General features: G+C 47.9%; 1 protein-coding gene across 1 annotated transcript in view; it reads right to left on the bottom strand.

Moving 5' to 3' along the window:
* Positions 1 to 25,567, bottom strand: part of LOC119433834 (ATP-binding cassette sub-family G member 5-like) — a 77,953-nt gene that overhangs the window by 15,329 nt on the left and 37,057 nt on the right. Inside the window, 5 exon segments of the mRNA XM_037701096.2 lie at positions 3,291 to 3,516; positions 11,098 to 11,178; positions 16,028 to 16,219; positions 17,137 to 17,254; positions 17,988 to 18,220. Of these exon segments, the coding sequence (XP_037557024.1) occupies positions 3,291 to 3,516; positions 11,098 to 11,178; positions 16,028 to 16,219; positions 17,137 to 17,254; positions 17,988 to 18,220 (850 nt within the window).

The following is a 25,567-nucleotide window of genomic DNA, read 5'->3' as shown; positions in this document are numbered from 1 at the left end:
TTATTCTTATGGCTATCATTACTCCCGGCCAGACGAGTTTTTGTCATACACTTGTGTTAAAACTTCGCCTGGTCAACCTCCATATTCTCAAACTTTTCTCCCATTACACCGGGTTGAACACAGCGCCGCTCATCGACTGGTCGATGGGCTACACTTTCAAAGTATTGATATGCACGATCATGAAGCGTAGCGACCACTTCTGTCGAGGCATGACGCTGTCATTCAGCAGGGAAGAAATTGGGAGGAGTGGATCCGTTACAGGCATAGGTAACTATACAAGGTAGATAAAGATGTTTTAAGGAACATATAAAATAGTGAGGAGAAACTAGACAAAATGCTGAACTGATTTACATATTGCTTGATTGGCTCAAGCAGGCTAGGTCACTATTTGTCGCCGCCCCGTTTCGAAGGGGATGCGAATAAATCATCAGTGATTCGAGGTGAATTGTTCAGTACGGGAACGTTCTATAATACAGGGAGGGGTTCGATTCGATCATTCCACGTTGGCTGTACGCCCACGATGTAGAAAGTGATCCACCAATTAAGGTTATTAGTGTCACTCTTCCCTTAGCCTTTGCAAAATATTTCGCACAGAAAGAGTGAAGGTAACGTACGAGGGACGAGTGCTGGAGCCGCTTAAAGTTTAAAATTGATTGATTTGTTCCTCCGACAGGAAACTGGAGTAGGAGCAAATGGATGCTAGGCCTGTCAAAAGACCCCCCCCCCCCCCCTCCCCCGCTACAGTTGGTATGTTAGCGTATTAAGCCGACAACGAAAGCAAGATGAGAAACACATAACAGAAACTTGCAGCATCCCTGCAGTTGTGGTCTGTACCCTTTGCAGGACCGTACGTTTTTCTTTAAAAAACGTATAAAAATTATTTTTAGCTTACCGTTGCCCTGCTGTTACTGAAATTTCAAAGAACGATCGCATTTTATGGTTCGAATCATTCAATGTGAAGGGCGGATTTATTAAAACTCGTTCAAGGCATCGAAAGAGGCTCTGTAGGAACAGTCCTAGCTCTTTGCATCATCAACGCGAGAGCGATCGGGTATTGCGCCGAAGCGATGGCAGTGCCCACAGCGCTGCATGCATATTCTCCACTACAAATATAACACTTGCCACAGTTGCTATTCTCCACTACAAATATGACACCTGCAAAGTTGTTTTCGTCTATGGGGAAGCCAGCTGCTGCCAAGTACGACGGCGACGATGATGATGATGATTAATTGGCATCCCCTTTGAAGCGGGACGGTGACAAATAGTCACCTAGCCTGCTTGAGTTACTCCGGTATGATACGTATGCTTTTCATTCCAGCATTATTGTACACATGTCTTAATTTTTTTTTCGCTTAATCATAACTTCTCCACCTTCTACTATATGCCTGTAACGGATCCGGTCGTATCAATCTCTTCCATGATTATCTTCCACCAATACTCTAAACGGATCTTGCTTATTTAGACTGCTGACCAGTCGATGCTTCCGTCCGCTTTAAATCCAAGCGCTTCTAGCAAGATTGAACATGCGTGCTTCGGCACACAAGTTCAGTTTTGCTGGGAGCGCTCGGATAAACTTGTGTCGCCACCTGTCGGCAGCTGCAGAAAGCAGCTGTTCCGTGACCGTTGCCGCGTGTTCCCCGCAGTTTTATACCCGCAGTTGGCCCCTGCGTACTGACGTCCTCTGATGTACATTTTGTCTGACCACAAACGATGAAAGCATTCAAACTCGGCTGGTACTTCCATTATTAAACGTAAAGCCCACCGGTTGTTATCCAATTTCGAAAATGTGCACGCTTTCATATACGGGAACACAAAGTTCAGACTGACACTGTACGTGTTTCTTTTAAAACTCGATTTTCATTAATTTTGCGGTATAAGGTTGCTTACTGGAAGAAAAGGTGAAAGTATATTTTCTTTTTTAAACATCGCGCTGGAACCCGCAGTGCCGGTACGTCAAATTGTGACGGCATAAATTGTAAAGTATTTTCTCGGATTTCGGTCACTGGGGGGCGAAGTACAAGTTCTCGAAACTCGCTAAGTTCACTCCTTGGGTCATTTGGAAAACAGTGCAGTCTATTTATACCTATAAATAATCACCTATAGTCGGTGACAACCTATAAATTCGGTACGAGCTCGACCTACAAGAAACACAGAAGCACCTACTCTTCATCTCTGAAAGACAGCCGATCGCCAAGTGGCGCCTGATCACAGCTTAATCACTTTACTCCGCTAACGTATGTTATATGGGTTGATTGTAAAGTAAAGGCTCATTGTTTCAAGCCTTTGGCTGAGCGCCTGATATCAGGATCACCCGTAGTATCTGACAGGACATTCACGTTTCATCCTGAAACCAGTGGCACAAAGACAGATCTGAACGACAAGGAATAGCTGTTTTAAAACAACGCAAAACCGCTTGACGTCACGGAAGTAAGTGAACCTAATTGGCTGGCGCATCTATGCAAACTGTGTTTTAGTTGGGCAGCGTACATGCAACTTTTTATTGTTGTCGCCGACTATAGGCTCCAGACTCCGCCAGGCTCCAGACTCCGCCAAAATCCATGGCGTCACTGCGCCCGTGCGGCAACTTCAAGGCGGCGCCGTCGCCCGCGTTTTGTTTTTTGCGCCTTTTGTGGCTTACCAGGACCCCTTTCACGATGACTGTCGCTTTTTCTTGGTATTGTAGAAAACGTAACTTAATAAGAGGTCATGTCTAAATCATGGTGGTCGTGACTTCACTTCCGGCTCCGCAATCACTTCCATCGTATAAGACCCGCAATAGCATAGCCTTCGACATTCACGGAGGTTATACTCGAGAGGAAATCGTCTCTGGGTCGTGGATTTGAACGTGCACCACACACACATACAGCACAACTTGTATTCTGCTTGTTTCGGTTTCGAATTGATCCTGAACACTGGCGCACCGCCGCGCCCAATGTTGTAATCAGCGCGGACGCTGATCCCTTCCCCCTCTCCTAATAAACTCAGTCGTCGTTTGGTCCCCAGTGCAGCGCGGTTGAGGTGTCCTCTATTGAGAGACAGTTATCGCGCTGCACTTTAACCCAATTTTTCACCGTTTCCAACTATAATCTCTCTCGTTTGGTCCTCAACAGAACAAGGCGTCTCGGTTCTCTGCGGCGCTCAGGGCCCCGGCCGTTAGGCCTCACCTCGTATAGGTCTCGCGTTCGACCGCCTCGCCGTGCGAGGCCCAATACCATACAACTCATTGTTTGCTTTAGCGTCTCTTTCAATGCCACCGCGCTTAGAAATGCTATACGCGTCTAGTGCCTCACCCGTAGATGGCCCAGAAGGTCTGCCAGCAGGACGGCTGGCCGTAGGCGGTCAGCGGTAGCTTGTACTGCGCGGCGTCTCCCGTGTGGTTGCCGCCCAGCTCCGACGGGGGGCCCGCCTTGCGGTAGCGGGCGCCGTCGTTGCGGAACTTCTCCACCAGCGTCTGAATCTGGCTGCTGGACTCGATGAAGCGCTCGCGGGAACGCCGGTCCACCGTGGCCAGGCAGACTGCAGGATATTTTCGAAATTGCCGTTGTTGTTGCCGTTTATATGTGCAAGCTACAAGTTCTTGAACAAACAGGCATATATAACGAAGTCGTGGATATAACGAAGGAATTCTGGCTCCCCCTTGTACTTCGTTAAAACGAGGTTTTACCGTAGTATATCAACAGACGTTCATTTTGCCAGCCGATTTCTTTTAATATACACGTCAAAACAGCAGACGAATCTATCTATCTATCTATCTATCTATCTATCTATCTATCTATCTATCTATCTATCTATCTATCTATCTATCTATCTATCTATCTATCTATCTATCTATCTATCTATCTATCTATCTATCTATCTATCTATCTATCTATCTATCTATCTATCTATCTATCTATCTATCTATCTATCTATCTATCTATCTATCTATCTATCTATCTATCTATCTATCTATCTATCTATCTATCTATCTATCTATCTATCTATCTATCTATCTATCTATCTATCTATCTATCTATCTATCTATCTATCTATCTATCTATCTATCTATCTATCTATCTATCTATCTATCTATCTATCTATCTGAACGAGTTTAGCGCTCCCGTGTGTCATCACTTGGTGTCCACTTCATATCCGGTGTCCGTTTCGTCCATGTGGCGTCCTCCTGTACTTAGCGCAAGAAAAAATGAGTGAGTGACTGCTTTTTTGCACCACTGTAACTTTGTTCTTCTCAAGGTATTTCACTTTTTTACCGTACACCGTTGCAGAGGAGTAACCGACACCTCTACGAAGCGCCGAAATCTCTTAGAGACGTTGGATGAGAACGTACTTCATTAAATCCTACAAAACATACAACACGTAAGGGCTGGTTAGCCCATAAATATAAACAGAATAAACACGGCCGGTCAAGAACTGCTTTGTTTTGTGCCATTTTTTTAATTCCTCCCACGCACTGCAGTGTAGAGACCGGTGACATTTTCCATAGAGATTTCCAATTTCCTCAGAATCAATGGAGAAATTGTTGAGCCCTGAATACGACTAGGAGGAAGCAGAACATTTCCTCGAATGCTGCCTCTTGATTATGCCCGCTGGTCTAAAAGACTGCATTGTTCTTCAAGGGGCAGCGAGAAATAGGAACTTCTGGGCTATATGTTCGAACCTTTACTACGTCATATAGCAAAGCCATCATGAAGAAATCGGAGTCCGGTGAACAGCGACAACTTGTAGAAACGGCAGGGTATAGAGGCAAATCCGTCGGCTCGGAAAAAAAAATCCTCGAGGCGCAAAAACTAAATATTTCTTTTCGAAGGAATCGGCAATTCCTGGCTGAATCCCTGTACAGCCATGTACGCGCCGAAAAGCAATCAGCTCCTTCGCACGCTCGAGTACTTCGGACAAAAAAAGGAAAGAATTCTCTGTTCTCGTGTGCCGTAGATTGAACACATTCAGATGACAAAAAAAAAAGTGGGAAAAAAAAGGAGCTATATTAAGAACTGTTCCCGTGCTCTATGCTCCTTATTTTTTTTTTTTTTTGCGTAGTGATCAGCTGTATGCCTAATAAAGACGGAACGCAAAACATTGATGAAAAAAAAAGAAAGAATTGAACAAGAACAGTCCCTAACTGCCGTGAGTGTAACACAGTGTGACAGAAACTACGTAAAAAAAAGGAAAGAAAGAAGAAAACGAGAAAAAGCGTTCGGCCGTCGCCTTCGGAGATGGTGAAAACACGCGAGTCGGCCATTGGCAGTTTCAACGATTTATTGGTCATTCAACGTGGCATGGTGCTGGCCGTTCGACCCACGGTTTCTTCTGCTTGTTTCACTTTTTTTTCTTGTTCACTTCCTATTATCTTCATTCACTCCCATTTCTGGTGGGCCCTTCCTCTCTCCCCCCCCCCCCCCCCTATAATGTAATTCTGGTCTCACCCCGACACTTTTTAAAACGAAAACCGTCCTACCGTTATTTGAGCGACAAGAGAGGTAAGCGCGGGCTACATTCTTTTTTTATTATTATTATTTTCCCACGAAGCAACATCGCCATTTTCGGAGAGTAGCACCCGGGTGGGCCGTTTATTCGCCCTCTGTGTCGAATTCTGTTTTGATTCTTGGTTTCGTTTATAACATGTTGGAATCAAAACAAGACAAACAAAAAGAAGGGACGGAACCAGACACGATGAAAGGAAAAGAGTGTCGGGGGAGTGATCGTGCCGTTTTAGAGGTTTCGAAAACTGTGCCACATATTTCTCAAATCGATAGCCGCGCGAAAAAGGCGCTATAGGGAAGCGATTCAAGGAGACGTCTGTGAGGCGAACGTATTCAATGCCTGCTGATGTGAGGTACGGAATTCGTGCGTAGTAGAAGCACGTTCAGTTCTCGTCAGGCGGCGTGTGCAAGTTGGCGTGTGCGAGCACAAACTTGTGCAGGCCACTGCGCAACCGTGGAGGTGCGCAAGTGTCGCTCATAAACCCGAATAGCCGGCTTCGCTGCAAAGCCAAACGGCGACGCCAGCAACGGTTGGCGCGTTCGTAATTCCTGGTTCGAGACGTATATGGTTCGCAACGGAAGCGCCGGCCTGTCTAAATGGCGTCATGCGATCATGACTCACGAAGTCTTTGAAGGTCTTGCTTGATACGCTGAGAGAAACGTGTTCTGCGCGAATCGGTGCGCTGAAAATGTCAAGTGGCGCCGCCTGTCGGGTGGCTTCACTATTCCGGTGTGATGTACTGGGCTGAAAAGTAGCTCGTGCTGGTGTAGTAGCGGCGACTGTTGTCGAGTTATCGGAGTAGTACCCGGATCTTATAGAATGAAGTTTCGGAGAGCAACGGCTTAAAAACATCTTTTCTAAAGCTGAATTTATAAGCGATTCGTCGAGTTGTCGCTGTCGGTGTCTCCGGCGGAGTCCTCAGTCGCGGTGTTGAGTCTAGTTGTAGTGCTGAGTCCAGTGGGTCACTAGGAGTGGCCATAATGTCGGACGTATTACCTTGCAGTAAAAGCGCTCCAACTGTATGTCTCACTTGTAGGATAAGGAGACTGCCTTGATGAAGACGATTCTTTTTTTGGATAAAGCTTCCTTTCTTGTTCTTTCCTTTCTTGGTGTTGTTCATTTCATTCAATTCTTCATTTTCCAATTACCCTTGGGCTTTCCTTGTGGTCCGGTAGTTGTGCGCGACCTGATGAATGGCACTAAACGTTCATCGAGGATGAAACCAGAATCGGAAGCCCAAGCAAACATGTATGTTCCATAGACTAGTCGAGTGAAAGGAACTCTAAATAGGCCACGAGTGAAGTTTCTCTCCACAAGGTCACTCACTGTTGCCATAGTAGTAGTCGTAGTTATTGATGCCACATTGCAAATAGAAGCCGAGGGAAAGGAGCCAGTCGCCCACGTGCTGAGGAAAAATTCGTTGAGCAGGATCTGCAAAGCCTGGTTATATACGTGTGAGAGAAATTCGTGTGCTGTGTAATGTTGTGTGTAATGCAGGTACGTGCAATGCGTACACCACAGTATGTGCTAGTTATGTTTCTTGGCCCGCCCATTCATCGCACGCAACGATACACAGTGGCTAGGATTCCACTACCTCGTGACTTTTTTTCTGTGTCTCTTAGACGAAACGCTATCATCAGTAGCGTGATTTACATAGCGTCTAAACTGGCTCGTGATGATGACGTGTGGTATTTTATGGCGCGAGGACCAAGTATGGCCAAAGAGCGCCGTGACAAATGATACTAAACTGGCTCGTGAAGCTTGTTGGCTGAAGCCGCCGGTGTGTCATGTTTGCCTTCAAGATAAGTATAACACACAATTTTACTCGTGATTGCAAGTTATACTTAATCTTTGCACAGGTTTGTGTCATCTCGTCTGGTGTCTCTTGTGTGTCGTATGCATAATTAAACACAACAAAGATTCAATGAAACATCAAAAAAAGATGCAAATGTGTGCACCATAATCTCGGAGTCCACATCCTTATTTCGCCGTGTGCACGCTAGATGACGCCACGATGCAACGCTGCAGCAAAATAAGGGGGAGCTCCGCAGAGAAGCACATCTGCACCTTGCTAATGCAACTTGCTAATGCAAGTTCGTCAACATGTACAGGGAGCGGCGAGTGATAAGCAAGAGCACGTACTACGTCAGCAGTACTGTGTCCAAGAGAGACGTGAACATTATTTCGCGAGTGCTTTCTGTAGTAGTTCGGTGCGAAGGGCCTCTATTTTGTTGCTTTTGACGTCGGTCGCCTCGAGAGACTTCCAAGTGTTTTCATCCTGCGAGCACAGATCAGCAGCTTTTAGTGCTTGACAAAGCCCACTCGACACGTGTCCAGCTTCCAAAATTGACGCCAAGCTTACTCTACAGAAGAAAAGCAGAGAGGCGCGTAATGCTTGCTTGTCAGAAGTCTGTGGACATTTGCACGAAGAACAAAACTCGGGAAACGCGGCAACCTGACGCGTCGAGTAAAGTGCGGGCACTCTTGTACACGGCGCGCGTTACGCCGACTCCTCGAATAGCCCTTCACTATGTGCGGCCCGTCACAGGGAAACTCGTACACAGCTTTTTATTTTTCGCTTTCTTATACTCCAAGCCAAGCAGTCTTTTCAATCAAGAGCGACGTTCGTCTCGCGAAAGCCCGAGGGCGAGTAAAAGAAAGAAAATGGAAGAGGCGCTTGCCATGTCTTGAAAGTGCGGGGATGGCCAGCTTGAACTGTCCGGTTCACCGTCTAACTTGGCGAATAAAGCTGGCATTCTTCTCGGTTTCGTAGCTCTCCCGAACCGTCGCCTCCTTGAGTGCCCCCTCGACGCGAGGACTTCGGCCGGCGCGGCCAGGCTTTGCAATGGAGCATTGTCTCGCTCGAAAACCGTGCACCGGTGTGGAAGCTACAGCCGGCGTCGGATAATCAGAGGGCGACTTCTTGAAGCTTTAAGCTCAAGAAACGTTCCTGATTTATTGTTTTCTTGAGAATCTCATTGCTCGCTGTTCCGATTGGTCGTTCCGATTGGTGTTCCGATTGAGCGTCATCGCTAGAAAACAATTTTCTATAATCACCGGTTCATTATAGAGAGTGATTTAAGGCTGTCCGCATACACACGTTCCGGGGACATCTTGTAGAAAAAGTTTGCCTCCTCACAGGTTTATTTCTTGCACAGAAAGGCCCAGTACCACACTCGCCAAGCCTGCACTGTAAGCGGTAGCCCATACAAAGTCTATGAGCATGTATATTCCTCGTTTATAAATTTCTCGTCAGCGATTTCTGGCAATTTCTCTAGATTGTGTTTAGCACGTGGTGTCCACTGATAGGCTGGGCGCTATACTCGGCTCCTCTGCGTAGACAAGGGCTGCTACGGAATAGCTTACATATAAAGTATGTAAACATCTACGAGATGTCGCTCGCGCGCTTTGATAACAGGCCATTATCAGAGTAAACCATTCGTGAATGCCGACCTCGTAAGCCATCGCAGCAAAGGGTAAAAAAGGCACTGCTACATTTTTTAAAGGCAACCGAGCTACACAAACGGCTGTAGCCTGAATTATGCGTTCATTAGGATGCGCGTGATCTTGTGCTGTGATGATGTAGTGTGATCGTGACCAATTGTAAGCAAGTGTCTGGGCTCCCTCTCTCTCTGCTTCTGAGATTTCTACCTCCCGCTCTCCCGTGTCGCAGTGTAGGGTAGCAAACCGGATTCTCCCTGCAATTGTCCTTTCTCTGATCTCTTTTCTTTTACGAGATGTCTTTGAGTTGGGATGCTTTCTGCACATTGGAGAAATGTAGTTTTGTAGGCGCTGATCTGTCGACGTCTACGTTATATTCCAAAGACACTGCATGGTTTTTGATAAGGCGGAGGGCAGGCCAACGGTACTGACCCTTCTGCCCTCCTGTTTTGAACGAAAACGCTCGGAATTGGATTGCCGCGTAGTGGCGCGCTCTTAGCAGCGGCCTCTGGCGATGGCTTGACGTCACGCTCAGCTAAGCGCTTCCCCCCGAGCTTATAAAGTGGGGCTGAAATTTTCCCCGAAGGCGAAGCTGCGCTAGAAGCCGGCTAGTCCGAGAGGTTTAGTAAATGTCATTGCGCAGTCCTTTCTTATCTCTCTGTCTTTCTATGCCAACACTGTAGTCTCGCTGTCTTCATTGTTCTCGCTATTGCTTTTGTTGTTGTTTGTTTGGTTTTTTTAGACACGAGATTCGAACGACTGACTCGACGCGAAAAGCACATTATGTATTCTTCTCTCGTTGGGTGGAGTAGCTTCGAAAGGAAACGTAGGAAGTTAATCTAATCTAATACAGCTGTGTCTGGAGTGAATTGGAGTCGGTCGATGGAAAAGCGTTCAGAGGCCCGTGTTGTGTGAGCTAGAATTTTAAAATTCCATCGGTCTTTTCGCGTCGAGTCAGCTGTGGGTTCTTTGGTGTACGGCATTGAACGATGTAAGTCCGGTTGATAAGAAATGCGGAGAGAGGTGAATAATGAGATGGCTGAGCGTCTTTGAAGTAATTCTTTGGAGTGTTTTAGGCGAAAGCTTTACTGAGTTGGTAATTACGTTTTAGCACCTCGTTCCACCCACTGCGTTTATAATGCAGCGAATAGCCGTTAATACTGCTTACTCTGCCCAAGCTGTCCGCTTGCTGTCGCATATCGGTGACTTAAGGATCGGTTTGTCGCACGGAATTCGGAATGTTCGAAGTACCGTGCTTTTTTATTTTTTGCTTCGGCGTGTTCAGATGCGGACTTTACTTGCAAGACAAAGGAGACTGTCCACACGAATAAATCCACATGAATGTCTACACGAACATGAACACCTCCACCAATTAAGCTTTTAGTTATTCATGTTAGGAAACGTGATATAATTTTGAATTTCAAGTCAAACAGTATAACATTTTGTATTGAAAAAGCAGCCGTACAAAACATGAGCAAAAAGTAAAAAGAAAGAAAGGGAGAACAGAAGAGCCGTCCGTTCTTTTTTTTGCTCTTGTTTTGTACACCAGCCTCTCCTTACCATCAAAACCTATAACTTGATCATCTGTCGATCAAGGTCATGTCGGCTTAGCATAAATTCTAAATCTAGCGCCACTTTCGGAATATTTGTTCCCAGAACGTGCGACCAAATACAGTGACATTTCAATTAACAGATTCCCTTCCTCCATCGGTTTCGAGACTGATGAAGAAAGCCGTTGTTTTGAGCAGTGGTCCGGGGCGCACATCTCGAAGCTTGCGCAAATCGCCGAAGTTCAGCTGAGTGGATACGATTTCATCAATTAAAAGAGGCTACGATTCGGCGATTGTAGGCATCTGTCCCAAAGGCATCGGTCCGTTAGTCATCTTTCTCAACGTGAATATTTGAGTAGCTAGTTAGTTAACCTTGTCAGTTAGCTTACCTGGACACTGCGATATATCGTGGAGGTAATCTCCGCCTGTTGCGGAATACTACCTGTGCTAAATTAGTATCACCATGCAGCTGTTTCTTTTTCATTCCTTAATGCTTGCTTTATAAACCAACAGAAAAAAAAGAAAGACGAAGAAAGCAGACTAGATCAAAGCTCGCCTCTCCCTCTGAAGCGCCACATATTATCACATAGTTTTGTGTCCGAGTAAGTCGCGTTTCAATACTCACGGTAGTACATGAGTGGGTTCTCCAGTTCTGGACAGGGAAAGCCGATGTTGCGGAAGTACTCCAGCATGGTCCGAGTGTAACCTGCATTTACGATGAAAAGGACGACCAAAGAAGGGATGAATATCACGATCATGACTGTTGTCGGATCAGAAGAATACGATCGTTCTCATTAGGTATGTGCCACACGTCTACGCTCTTTCCATCTACATCTACCATTGCCATAGTCATCGCGAGCCTCCGTTTGTGTACCTTCGTTTCCGAATGCATTGCACAATTTGACATTAGAACTTACGCAGTTGTGCAAGTAATTATAAGTTAAAGCAATCAATTTTACTAATTAGTTAATCAATGATGGCAGAAAAACTCACCGCTATGCACAAGGCGACTGCTAACAAACCACCGTTTTCCCCATCGCCATATCACTTAGGTCTTTTTTTTATTCTCTTTATTTTTAGTACCTTGGTCCACGTTAGCTGGGACACGCGTACATTTATTCACCGTCAGTCTTCCTCTAGCGTGTCTCTAAAAACTTAGACGCCGTCTGCCGTTGCCTCGAGAGTCGTAAGACTATACTGTTTTGTGAGCGCGCTGCGCTGCTGAGCACTCTCAAGCACAATACCGTAGCATCCACATGCTCTCGTGAGACTACATCGTGGTTGATTCGACTGTCATGCGCGCTCATGCGCGATCATGGCAGACAGTGCGGATGTCGGCAGCGACATCTCCTTGGGAAAGGATCATTCTGCGCATGCTCACCTGTTTTCGTGAAAGACTGATTCGCGAGTTGTACATTGTAAGAAAAAATACACCGACGATTACGAAACTCCCTAATGCGAATTTTAAGACCAGCTGTTTAGGTGTTTTGAATTCGTCATATATTGTGGCAAATAATTTTCGTCTGAACGACGGGGTCCTCTCGGCGGCGGGCGCACCTCATTTTGCAGCAGGCGGCAGACGAAGCTGTTCCACCGGTGGCGTCGCTCAATTCGGCGGCGCAGGCAAAGTTGCGCATGCACAGCGGGTCAGAAGCCCACGCCGGCGCTTTGTTTCCGCGCTCGTCGCCGCCGGCACTCCGCTTTTTGCAGCGAAGCTGTATACGGCTACCCCGGCAAATTTTCTGCGTCCTTGCGAGTACACCGTCACGTCCGACAAAGAAATATTTTCTTCTCCAGAGCTAGTGTAATTTTGAGTTGCCGCGTAACAAAATTATTTTTTCTCGTACGTTCGAATTACAATCCGATGCTATCATGTCTGCAGGTTGTGCGTAAATCGTACTTTACAAATTTTGTGACGCACTTTACTTTGAGAAATTGAATTAGTTCAATAACACACTTGCACCAGGTGGAGGGTCTACCAGAATGAGTATATATGCTGCATTCCGGCACACCTGCGGGCGCGCGTGCACACGCTGTATCTGTCCTTGATGAGTGGGCGCTCTGCCCGTCGCGTCGGTCGCGCAGTGTGTGCTGCGACCGTAATCGACATCAGAGCAAGACTGTTAAAAAATTACAGTGACGTTCACTTCGTGAACGCGGGTTACGCACAAGCGCATGGATTCAATGGCTAAGGCGTTCCGCTGCTGAGCACGACGTCGCGGAATCGGATCACCAGCCGCGGCGGCCGCATTTCGACGGAGGCGGAATGCAAAAACGCCCGTGCATGTGCTTGCGTTGCAGTGCACGTTAAAGAGCCCCAGGTGGTCAAAATTAATCCGGAGCCCTCCACTACGGCGTGCCTCATAATCAGAACTGGTTTTGGCACGTAAAACTCCAGAAAAGAAGAAGAAAGGCGCCGCGAACGTGCACCAACACAAAGGGCGCGAACGATGTCGTGGACGCTACATTGATCTCGACCGTGCGACGCCTCGTGGTGGTGGCGCTTGTTTAACGTCGGCAACAGCTTCGCTGTACAACCACTTTCACAGGGTGGAATGGAGGCGGAAATTTTCTTCTCACGCTTTCGCCAAACCCTGCTCCTCCGCTTTCGTCCTCGCGCTCTCTTCGCTCTCGCCGTCTTTCATCCCCCGCTGCGCTCCGCGATCGCTCTTTCATCCTTCGCTCGGTTACGAGGGACAACGGCGACGTTCGCTGCAAGACCGGGCACCTAAGAGATGCGCTTTAAAACGGTTCGTTAGCAATATTTGTAGCGCCAACTCTTATATAATATACCCACTACGGTGTTTCTTGACCTGGTCAGTGTCGTTTCTTTTTCGGAGGTGCGCACCTTCAGCGTCAGATTTTCCTTTTCCCTATGATATTATAAAGAGAACACGGCGGTTTAAATTTGGTTATGCAGACGGGCAAAAATGACAAGAATAATGGTAAATGCTCTCCAGGCACGGTGCCCACATTCCTATCTCGCGTCAGTGACACGGCAGGACAGAAACACGAAAACGCACCGGTACGTCAGTTACACTGAAATGGTTAAGGACTAAAAGCAGAATATAAACGGTATTCGTAACTATTGCAGCACAATTCTGGCGCTTTGTATTTGTCACACTCGGAGCGTGTTCGTCGGAAAGAACAGTGCAGGAAACTTGCCATGTCGCTTCGTCATAAAATTGCACCACACGAGAGAGTCGTGTTTGTACAACTTATGTTCTGTCAGCGCGCTTTGTTGAGCTCAGTGTATGCCTCCGTGCGCGTCGCGACGTCCAGTGAATGCTAGAGGCCGCGCGTGTCGACGTTAGTGAGATAACATGACGGAAGGAGGCGCCTAATTTTATTGCGATAGCAATTATATGGACACTTCAACCGGATTTCTGCCGTCGGCGTCGCAGTCGCCGTCGCCGTGAGGTTCCCTATAGATAAAATCTTCGCCGCGCGCAGTATGCCCGAGCGGAAGCGTGCGGGGACGCGCGCTATCACGGAGAGCGAACGCACTCAATCTCCCACGCGCAAGCAAGGAAGCGGGAAGCCAGCGCCGGAGGGAGCGGGGCGGGGGGGGGGGGGGGGGGGGGGCGCACTTCTACTGTGCCAACAACCGCGCTCGTCGCTCGCCCGCACCGTCTCTTATCTCCCCACGGATCTGACCTTTATGTGCCGTGCATTCGCCGCTCAGTTTCCGTTGAAGCGATAGACCGCACGTACCTTCGCCGCTGCGGCGTATGCGCTTGCTGCCAGCGTTTTGACAGTCGTTGTCTGTAGTCATTCAGTGTGATCTATTCATGTTTGTTTGTGCGCGCTCACACCACGCTTGTTCATTTAGTTAGTAATAGTCGGGCCACATTTTCCAACGCACGCTACACATGCAATGCTGCCCGGATCGGCAGTGCAGAGCTACAGGTGTGTCCCTTCGCACGCGCTGCCCACGGGAAGCGCTTCTCATCAACACCACCGTTTCACACGCGCCTTCTCGTGGTTATCGAGTCTCTCTTCATGTCGGTCTACTTACGCCGCAGCACACCTGCTTACTTAATCAGCTCATGTTTACTACAATTCATATTGCTACCAAAGCCGCTCACCTTACTTCGTATGACATTGCTGTGTTGCTATCGCATTCATTGCTTCGCCCGTAGGGCGAAACTGTGACATTTATTGCTTACCTTCGCAGCGTCTTAAAAGAACGCGTCCTAATTTGCATGAAGTCAGCACGGACGAGACACGTCAGATTTCGGACTGACAGAGCCCGTATAAGCACCCGTGATATTTTAAAACTTTCACTTCTGCGTGAGCCTGTGCTAAATGCACCGTTGCCTACTTGCATCTGCCATGCAAGCCGGGAGTCTCTGGCTTCATCTTTGTTCATCACACTGAGCAAGATCGCATCTTTTTGCAGCGTCTGTGTGTCATCTGTGTGTCATCTCCTGTCATCTCCTGTCACGTATCTTCCTGGTTCGCAACTTCGGTGACATGTGTGAATGCGCATGAAACACGTGCAAGTTACGGCGTCGAAGGCAAACTACAATGAACCTTTACTTTATCTAAATTGGTTACAAACGCTTCAATATACAGGGTGTTACCAGTTACTTTCTTAACGAAACGGCGTTTTATGCATTGAACAGCTAGAAGCTGTCTTTTCTTAGCTGTCTAAGTAGACTATTTCAAATGCGGGCGTGAAATTAGAACACACCAGAAAACGATGTTGTGTGGTTTTGCTGACGTGTGTCCCTTCAGTGGCCAACCAAATCTGTCCATTGAAAATATTACTTTCGCCACATTTCTTTCATCTTCGGATTCGTGAAAAACGGGCTGCTTTTGCGATTTTTGAAAAGTTTCGATTCTTCAGCGAGTTCTGTCAAGTTTACAAGTAGGACTTTATCCGAGAACTCTCGACGGGAACTGTAGATATGAGAACGTCAACTTTGCTTAGAAAGCATGCAGCTAGCCATTTGAAAAAAGTATGCCTGGTGTAAAACACTGTCAAAAACAATGCAAGAAGTGAACCCACTACATGACTGCATACTCGCACCGAGAGTACAGTCACAGCCTTCTACTTTCAGCTCGTTTGCTAAAACACTTTTCCCATATTATGAACACTTCCAGCATAGTTTCAGCTATAAGTGACTAAAGATGTATGCGGCACGCGTTTAATGTTATTTTTAGCAATACTTTTCTTTTTGATGCATTATCTTCGCGTGCACAATATGTAATGTCCAAATCCACACCCCAGCGACCGATCCCTCCTAATAACAGAAACCAATCTCGAAGGACATGCTTTTGCCAACTGCATGCACCAGAAGCGATTGCACAGTCGAAAAACACGCTGTGGTACGTCATGTTTTTGAACACCACCTACTGCGTAGACTGCGCCCGAAACGGAACGACGCGCCACCAGTCTGATCGGAGAGAGAGAGATGTCATAAGGGAAAGGCAGGGATGCTAACCAGGCTGAGCCCGGTAGGCTACCCTGCATTGGGGAAGAAGGAAAGGGGATTGAAAGAGGAGAAGAAAGAGAGAAGTTCACACTTTACACAGTTACAGTCTCTCACCGGTGTAGACCATCTCGCCGAGGCAGAGGTAGGCTACGCGGTCCAGGAACGGGAAGATGTCCGACCGGGGCTTGGACATGGTGAACAGTACGAGCCGGTTGTACTTCTTGGCGTGGTTAGCCAGGATCGAGACGACGAAGTACGTGTTCAGCGGGTCCAGCTCGGCCGTCGGCTCGTCCAACACCACGAGCACTGCGCGGTCGAGAATGGCGTCAGTTTGAACTATATGCGTCACTTTGACAATCCAGCAACCGCAAAGATCAAACGCACAAATCTCGCACAAGGTCATGCCGTCTGGTACTCTACCTTAATTAGGGCTTGCGTTGGGGCTAGATTGAATAGCATGATTTGGAAAAAGCATTGCAAGGATTACAACGTAAAGTTTCCTACTAAAATTACTAGGGGGAACGTTGGCGCTGCGATCGTTCCCCTAACATGGGTATGATGGTTATTACAAGGATTTGGCTAATATTGCTGCTTGTGGCTTCAGATGTTCTAGTGGCTTTTATTGCGATAGCAATTATATCGACACTCCAGGCGCATTTCCGCCGTCGTCAGCGGCGTCGCCGTGATGTTTCGTATAAAGACGAAGTGCGATAACATCATCGCCGCGCGCCGTATGCTATATGTGCGAGTGAAAGCGTGTGTGGGGGTAAGCCGACGATGGTGGCTCAATCTGCCGTATGCACTTCAACCCAATTTTATTCTTCTGTAAAGTTCCTTCTCGTGATCAGGGTCCCCTGTGAGTAATTGACCTAGATAAACGTACTCCTTTACAGGCTCTAGTGGCTGACTGGCGATCCTGAATTCTTGTTCCCTGAATATTGCGATAACGGCTATTTAGTATTCGAAAAATATTTCTCTCTCTCTCTCTCTCTTGCTCCCTGAATATTGCGATAATGGCTATTTAGTATTCGAAAACTCCTCGAAAAGTATTCTATATTCTATTCGCTACTGGCACTCTTCGGTTTGTATTCGAGTCGGTCTCAAAAATCACTATTCGCATACACTTAGAACTTGTATTAGAGCAAAACAGCAACGTGTAACCCTACCCTCCATGTAATACACAGAGGTCCTCGGGGATGTTAAACTGAACTTAGAATACTGACCGGGGTCCCTGACCAGCTCGATGGCGATGCTCAGTCGGCGGTACTCGTTGATGGACAGGCTGCTGACCTCCTTGTTTGCCACCTGGTTCAGCGCCAGGTCCGCCATCACCTGCTTCACCTGGATTGCACCGGCCGCATGCGCGTGTTAATTATGGAGAAGGTAAGACTAAAACAGAGGAAGTCGGAGTGAAGGAGGACTAATGAGCTTTTGCAATAGACGATCACGCAGCGTTCAGTACTCCTGACAAAGTGTGAGGACACTTCGTTAATGTTTCCTGAAAAAACTATTCACTCACGTGCACTTTACAACAAAGTTAGCTGGAACGCCAATGTAATGTGCCACCGCACTGAACTTTACAGTTAACATCTAACGCTGTCTCAATGTCCATCACACGTTTTAATTTTACCTCCTTAATGTGTGCTTGCTTACATGCTTTCAGGTGGCAGTGCACTTAATTTTTCTTTGTTTTTTTTCTCTTTCTTTCTGTCGTTCGTTCTTTCTTTCTTTCCTTCTTTACTGATCAGAGATAATCTAAACGTATATAGCTAACTTTCGCCGAACCAATCTTCGCCATCTCATTGGTGTCGGTAAATTCTGAGGCTTCGTGCATACTGAACGCATTTGTATCTACTGTTTTACTTCTACATAACTACTCTGAGATTCGAACCAAATATGTCTAACGGTCCTCGCGGTAATTTTTTCGGGCTTTCTTTCATAAAGTTACCTCAACCTTTCGGATTTCCGCAGGAATCATTCGTCTATAATTCACGTCGAATGTGTTTTGTTGTTTCGTCTCTCCAGCAACGTGGCTCCTCGAGTGGAAGGGGAAGTGACGTGTGCACGCGCTCACCCTGCCTCTCTTGACGGAGCCGGACACCTTGGAAGCGACCGTGAGCTTCGCCGCGAAGTGCAGCGTCTGGCGCACGGTGACTCCCGGCACCAGGTTGCACCGGCGGGCCACGTAGCCGCACTGCTCCTGGAACAGGCGCAGCGTGAGCGGCACGTCGTTTAGAAGGATCTGGCCCCGGGTCGGGCCCATGGCACGCCGGGCCACGACCTCCAGCAGGGCCTTCTTGCCGCTCCCTGGAAATGGAGAGAGAGAGAGAGAGAGGTGAGCGCGCGCATCTCGATCTGTTCATTATCAATGCGAAAGCATTATATGGTTCATTAGGGACCACGATGTCCGAAAAGGCTACGAACCCTCGACCTTTTGCGGGAGTCGAACCCGCGAGCCTTTGGTGTTAATTAAGGTGAAGTTAATTAAGGCACAGCTTAATTGAGGTAGATTTAATTCGGGCACTCGATCCCACGACCTCTATGACGAGTGCCGTGTTTCATATTTATGCTGAGTGAGTTCTAAGTTGGCTAATTTAGAAATATTTGTTATTTTGTTTACATTCATTTTCCATCGCGCTCTCCGTATCACTGTATACAACCCCGAATACAATTCTGGAATGCAGCACGAAACCTGTGCTGCGCCTTAATTTCCTTCGTCTCTGGGCGATACATGGAAAGAGTTCCTCGCGGATTCGCACGACGAAACAGACCGGCCGATTCAGCCTGCATGCAGAGGGCCGCGACTTGGCTAAGCCCGGAGTTAATCTGTAAGTGTCCACCCATAACTCCATCTCACAAGTCGTTTCCAGCACTAGCGGAAGCTGCTGGACTCCTTAGCCAATGGGAAGTCCGAATGCCCCCTCGATATGTGTTCATCCGCGCGGCGTCTTCTGCTCACCGCCGCAGCGATTCGGGGTGTACGACGCGCATGCGCAAAGGTCCTAACATGTCACGTATCGGTGTAACGTTTCATGTACTAAGCGAAAATAGATCTCTATAATCCCGCCATTAGGCAGACAGTCACACCCGGAACTATATTCCGCTGCGCAAGGATATTACCTGTGCACGACTCGTAGTTTCGCCAATGCTATTCTAGCCACTGTACCAATGCTGCAAACGACTAGTGAGATGGAGCATAGTGGCCTGTCCATTCAGGCAGCTGCTGAAATGCTGATGGGTTAGGCTGGGCTACGCATGCCTCCTTGTCGCTTGCACAGTTGTAGCCAATCAGCGGCGACCGAAATAGACAGTCCACTGAGTGGACACTTTCAGAATTGAGTTACTGTATAGACAAGAAAACCATCGCCAGACGGCGCAACTGCGCCTCCTTCCTGAGAGCGCCCGCAATGTGGAAATGTCAAGCAGCGCGGCTGCGCCGTGGCGCAGCCTCCGCTTTGTTTACATTGTTTGGCCCGCGCTTTCCTTCGCTGCTGGTGCTCAGGGCGCTCCGTTTTCGACGGCGGCAGATCGCGTGCTTTCGGAACCACGACGCAAAGATTGCAATGCGGCTTCAAGAAAGTTGCCGACGCTGACACCTTTTTTCGTGGCGGTAACCTCAAGAAACCTCAGCTTCCACACCTGTATGGCGTTGAACAAATTGTGGACGGTGATGTGAAAGCCAAGTGCGTATCGCAGGTGTCCGACAAGATCGTATACAACGTCGAGTTAGAGGTATACACCTAGTTCAGTAATTTAGTCACGTTTATTTCTCTATGATGCAATCGCAAAGCGGTCATGCATGCTTGGAGAGATGTGCAGCGACGGTGACGATTGCCGTTGGTTTCGTTGGTCGCTGGGCGCGCGCACACGGCTGCTCTCATTTTAGCCCCCAGGGAGTGGCATCAGCACTATCAGCACAGAAAGAACACATGCATTAGGCACCAGTAAGCATGGCACGATACTAACGAGAAAGACCCTCTTCCTATCTTCAGCAACGTGGCCTAGCTTATAGCTCATTATACCCTCTCAGCCTTAGGTTCAGAGAAATCACAAATGAAGATGTTTTTGGCAGACTTTACACGCCATTATTATCCGGTGATTAGGCGATGCTAGTGCCTGTAACTTGTGCAATCCTACTACTTGTCACATAACATCACTGCATGGCACGAACAGAACTGCATTAATATAACGCTAAAGCAGTTTCCTTCCCAGAGTACACAAAACCCCAGAGCGCACCAGCGAAAACACACATCTGCACTAAAATTAACAATGTAAGTGCTACATATGCGCATAATGACTTATATCGTGCTGTATAAATATTTAATGTATACCATGCATTATTCAATGCAGGTGTCTGAGTCATTGCAACTCATTGCATTAGTGAGCAAGGTATCTTTTCACTGCTCATGAGAAATGGCTCGTACAGACTGCTCCGCGAAATGAACCTGCAGACCATGGTAACCATTGACTACCTTGGGGCCAGCAGCACGAGCGCAAGCATTAGCGATGCATGCCTTATCAAAGCAAATCTAGTTTCTCGTCGGGCGAATGCCTCCGCCGCAGCTAAAGTAAGCTCGAATCGATCGCTGGCTACTTCACGAAACGAAGATTCTTGGCAGGAAGAGTGAACCAGGAAGAATGTCCAAAGGGGCAGTTACCTTAAAGTATGGTTGGATATAGTGAACCTAGGAAGCATGGCCAACTATAACTCGTATATCTCGAGTCGCTGCTTTCCGATCTGCCGGTTACCGACGCACGCGACGACCGCGGCTTAAATACGAGTTGCTACCACACAAAAGACAAGTAGCGTGCGGCCCCTTTCATTACCCGCATAGCTATAGTAATTTAGGTTGCAGCGTTTGGAAAAGGGAAATCTCTTGAGCTTGTCCTTGCCAATCGCGAGTGAACGCACAGTACAAAAACAACATAAAAAAATTGGAGGACGCTTAAGCTTCGCCTTTAAGAGTGGAACGCGATAGCGTTATCGGGACCCGTTCGCATCGCATCGTTCGCATATGGCAAGTAGGCTTCACTCACTGCAAGACTTAACGTGGGAAAGACAGCTTACAAAGACCAAGCTTACACCGATCGCCTTAAGTCGGATTCTTTTTTTAAACTGAAATGCATTGCTGGAAAGAAGTTTTTCCAGGGGCAATATAAGTGGTCTTATATTAAAATGTGAAGGCCCTAGCACCTTTTTTTATTATTTTATTAATTGTTTGCTATTGCCCCGACGCGCGCAGGTCTGGTAGAAATGCTGTAAAAGGGGTTTGGTGTTTGACTTTCCTCGTATCAGAATTAAGTTTTCTCGTACATTCAAAAAACAATCCGAAGCCGATTGGTAAACAATCCGACGGCGAATCCGATGCCGAATGGTAAAGTCGTACTTTACCATTTTTCTGACGGATTTACGTGCCAAAACCACGAAATCATTATGAGGCACGCTGTAATGGGGGCCCTCAGGAATACTTTTGACCACCGGGGGTTCTTTAACATGCACAGAAATCAAAGTACACGGTAACAAAGGTGTTCTAGCATTTCGCCCCCATCGAAATGCGGCCGCCGTGGCCGGGAATCGAGCTCGCGTAGTCGCGCTTAGCGTCGCAACACGTATGCATTTACCTCTACGCTAACACGGCGGATTTCACTGTACGATTCGACTACGCGACACGACTAAACAAACGGCCATGTGCTACAAACAGGCATATTGCGTTTTTATCGAGCGGCTGTGATAATTGCACGCGAATGCGAAAGTATCACTTACTTGACTCAGCGCACTGCAATTATCCATGCTTGTCGTCTGTCCCCTTCTCGTACCACCTCCCAGGAAATTTGTAAAACTTCACGGGCGGCTTTCGACTTTTCGTGCTTTCGAGGCTGTTGTAGCAATCAACAACACAGCAGTATTGCGAGTATTGCGTGCTACCTTTCCTGGTTGATGAAGTCGCGCCCGCCATCGCGAAAGCAACGCGCACGAGTGCTCGCGCCGTACACACCACGGGCGCGCGCTGGCACAGCGACGACCTTCGAGACTTCCATCGGTGCGCTAGGGGAGCATTCGGCGCTGCCGCGCGGGCAAACTTTCGGTTGCCTCGTCTATAGGCCCCCTTTAGGGAAGGGAGCCTACACAGTAACTTTATTAAAGAAATACTCCCCCCCCCCCTTCCTTGCAACCAATCACGCTGTTAGCAGCTCGTCTGCGTGCTACTGCATGTGCGACTCGATTCGGCGGCACTGAGCTACGTCATACTCATCCGCTGTGGCTGAATTGGCAATCGGTCATGTCGTGTGCACCCCGTAAGAAGATATAAAGTGTGGCCCTCGTGATCCAGGAACAACGGACACTTCTCGGTCACATGCCGCCAGAATCGGCAGATGCGTGAACTAAGATTACTATTACAACTATTATTATTATTATTATTATTATTATTATTATTATTATTATTATTATTATTATTATTATTATACCATGCCATACCATGACAAAAACAGTGCTACAGTCAAACCTCGTTATAACGAAATAATGAATATAACAAAGCAGGTGAAATTCCCCTTGAAATCATCAGAGATTCATATTGAAATACATGTGATAATAGAGTTCACTAAGTAATGGATATAACGAAGTAATTCTGGCGCTAGTTTCAACTTCGTTATAACGAGGTTTTACTGCAGTAGTTCTGGGGCAGATTTGCCAAGCTGCATGGGCGGCTAACGACTCGGGTGTTATGGGACGACGATATTTTTTGTCGGTCTGCGCAGGAGAGCGCGCGCATTACGTAACGGATTTCCACTGCTGGTTTTGAGAATCATCGGGGTAGTTGGAGAACTCGTTTCGATCGTGTTTCTTTTTTATTGCGTTAGCAATTATATGGACACTCCAAGCGCATTTCTGCCGTCGCCGTCGTCGTCGCCGTGAGGCTCTGTATTAAGTCCAACGGCGATAAAACCGTCGCCGCGCGCCGTGCGCTATGTGTGCGAGTGAATGCGTGCGACGGTGAGCCGGCAACTGCAGCCTAATCTGGCGCACGCGAGAGAGGAAGGGGGCCGGAAGCGCGCGCGGTCTTGCGGCTGCATCTCACGGAGCTGCCGCGCGGGCGCCTATCTTGAAAGCGATCTGCGATGTAGCCGAAGTGTGCGCTCGCTGTGGCCTCATCTTCAAAGCGATGGGTACAAAGTGCATGCGTCGAGTGCCGGTAGCCTTGTATACGCTGTGCTTTCGACGTTTAGTTCGCGTTCAAGCGAGAGCCAGCGCGAAGGTCAATTTGCTCACTGCCGCTGGCGCGCTTTCTCACTCCAGCGTTTTGACGAGTTTCCGCGGTCATCGAGCGAGATGTGTTCATGTTTACCTGTGCGCACGTGACACCGTGCTTGTTTATTTAGCTTGTAAGCGAATATTTACAACTTTATACGGCCGATAAAACTACTATCCTTACTTCGTATAGCTAGTCTACTAATTAACTATCGCAATTGATGCTTCGCCTTTCGGGCGAAAGTGCGACTTTTTTTCCACCGTCCCCGCGGTGTCTGGATCGGCAAAGAAACCAAGCCTTCGAGAAGCACTGGGCTCATAACGAACGAGTCGCTGAGATTAATACGTTCCGCCGGAGCGGAGGCGTCGAGAAGAAACGGACCTCATCGCGACCAAGCAACGGTATATCTCTTCTAGGGCAGGGCGGAGCGGACGACAAAGATGAAATACTGCGGCACGGACGACAAAGATGAAATATTGCGACACGCGACGAATCCAGCCCTCTCAGAGACCGAGTGAACTCCGGCATCAGGCCGATACCGAAACGAGCAGCAAGAGCAGCGGCACAGCTGTCTTGAAAAAAAGCGGCAAGGGCGTGATGTGCTTCGGTCATTAAGCACCATCGTCTCGAGAGCGAAACATTCAGAAAAAAAAGAAGAAAACAGCTAGTGGAACGAAAAAGAAACGGAATACGAAAGTTCTCCAAATGAGCACTGGGATATCGGTGATACTTCTTCCTCGCGAGAATGCAAAGATGAGCAAAATCACCTGTACACCTTTTCAGCGAACTGACGCCATGACAGGTTCGGTCGTTAGAGAGAATCACCGCGGTGAACAGACAAAATAAAAAAAAACAATGAAAAAACAAACGCGAGAGGAAGGGCGCAGGAACAGGGAAACAACCAAAGCGTGTTGAACGCTTCCTTCGAGCAACAATTCTATATTTCGCCCCAGAGAAGCGTTTTAACTCAAAAAGAAGAAGGAACGAAAGAATCAAGAAGCAAAGAGCTTTTTACCGCTAACCATTAGGCGCGACCGCGAAAGTTTCCTGTCTCGCGGGCCACTGAACACTATTTCAATTTCGCCAGTGTCTCCGAACAATGGGAGAACGACGTTAGGGAGGACGAGATGCGTCTCGTCGCCCACAACAACTTCGCACCCGCGTCGCAAGAGAAAGAAAAGGTACACGGGAAACGGGAATCGACCAGAAATGAAACACGGAAAAAAAAAAGTGTGGGAGGAGTACCGCGGTAGCGACAGCGAGCTCCTAGGACCGTTAAAGTACGAAATAGGGAACAATGTAAGACCCTTCCCCCTCAACCTCTTTTCTACACACACGCAGCGCAGGCGCACACATACACGCACCTTCTCGTTTTTCGTGATTACTTTCCGTGCTGGTTTCGTGTTTCCCATTCTATTCCTCAAGGGCACAGGAAACACGCCAGAGGCGAAAGCAATTACTGCTCTGGACATCGTTGCGGACAGATTGGTCTTTAGCCTCCCTAGTTTGACGCGCCGCACTCCTTCTCAGTTGCGTTTTCTTTCTTTTTTTTTTTTTGTTCTGCTTCGTTATTTTCTTTACCTCAAGTTACGGAGAGCATTGTTCTGGGAACATTACTGTTGTTCCATCCCGCAACGTTTCATTATCGGTCTCGGCAGCGCAAGGCCGTTTTGTCCACCGCAGGTCCCTTCATCGCAATCGTCAAACGGACCAAGTTGCGAAAACTCCCCGCGTCTGCCGGACCTGCGGTTTCTTTTGTCTGCGGCGACCACCGCTTTCTTGCGAGCGCGGCGTGACATCATTACGTCCACAGACCAGCCGACGTCCGTCTTCCGAGCGTTTGACGTCACGTGACAGCTTTGGCGACACTTCAGGTTCCCTTGGAGTGGGCTGTGTTCAGACGCCGCCGGCGTCTCCAAGTAGGAACTCCATCTCCAGAAAGACAATACTATCTAAACTACCGCTCAGCTAGCGTCCCGGCGGCTGGGAGGAGTGGACCACTGCTCAGCGAAAGTTTGAAAAACTATGGTGGCCGCTTCGGGTGCGGCACGTCAGGAACCTGCTAGGCCAGGATCCTGCCAGGAGGCCCGGACTTGGGGCCTTAGTTCCTTTGGGACCAATAAATGTTATTGTTCATGCGAAAGTATTATATGGCTCATTACGCGAAAATCCGGCGTCGTTGGCGACGGCGTGGCCGGGTAATGGTGCTAAAAATGGCCGACGGCGCGAAGAATGAGAAGACGTCAAAAAATGCTGTAATCTACGTCAAATTTCCCAGGGAATTGCCTGTAAACAAAGTAAATTAGCAGATTTGAAAAGAAAATTTGGTACATTTCTGTCTGGGTGGGAACCGAACCCAGGCCTCCGCTTAGACGAGCATGCTTACCCGACGTCACGGCGGCTC

The sequence above is a fragment of the Dermacentor silvarum genome, chromosome 11 (genome assembly GCF_013339745.2).
Source record: "Dermacentor silvarum isolate Dsil-2018 chromosome 11, BIME_Dsil_1.4, whole genome shotgun sequence".
Taxonomy (NCBI): domain Eukaryota; kingdom Metazoa; phylum Arthropoda; class Arachnida; order Ixodida; family Ixodidae; genus Dermacentor; species Dermacentor silvarum.
This window is presented reverse-complemented; position numbering and strand designations above follow the sequence as displayed.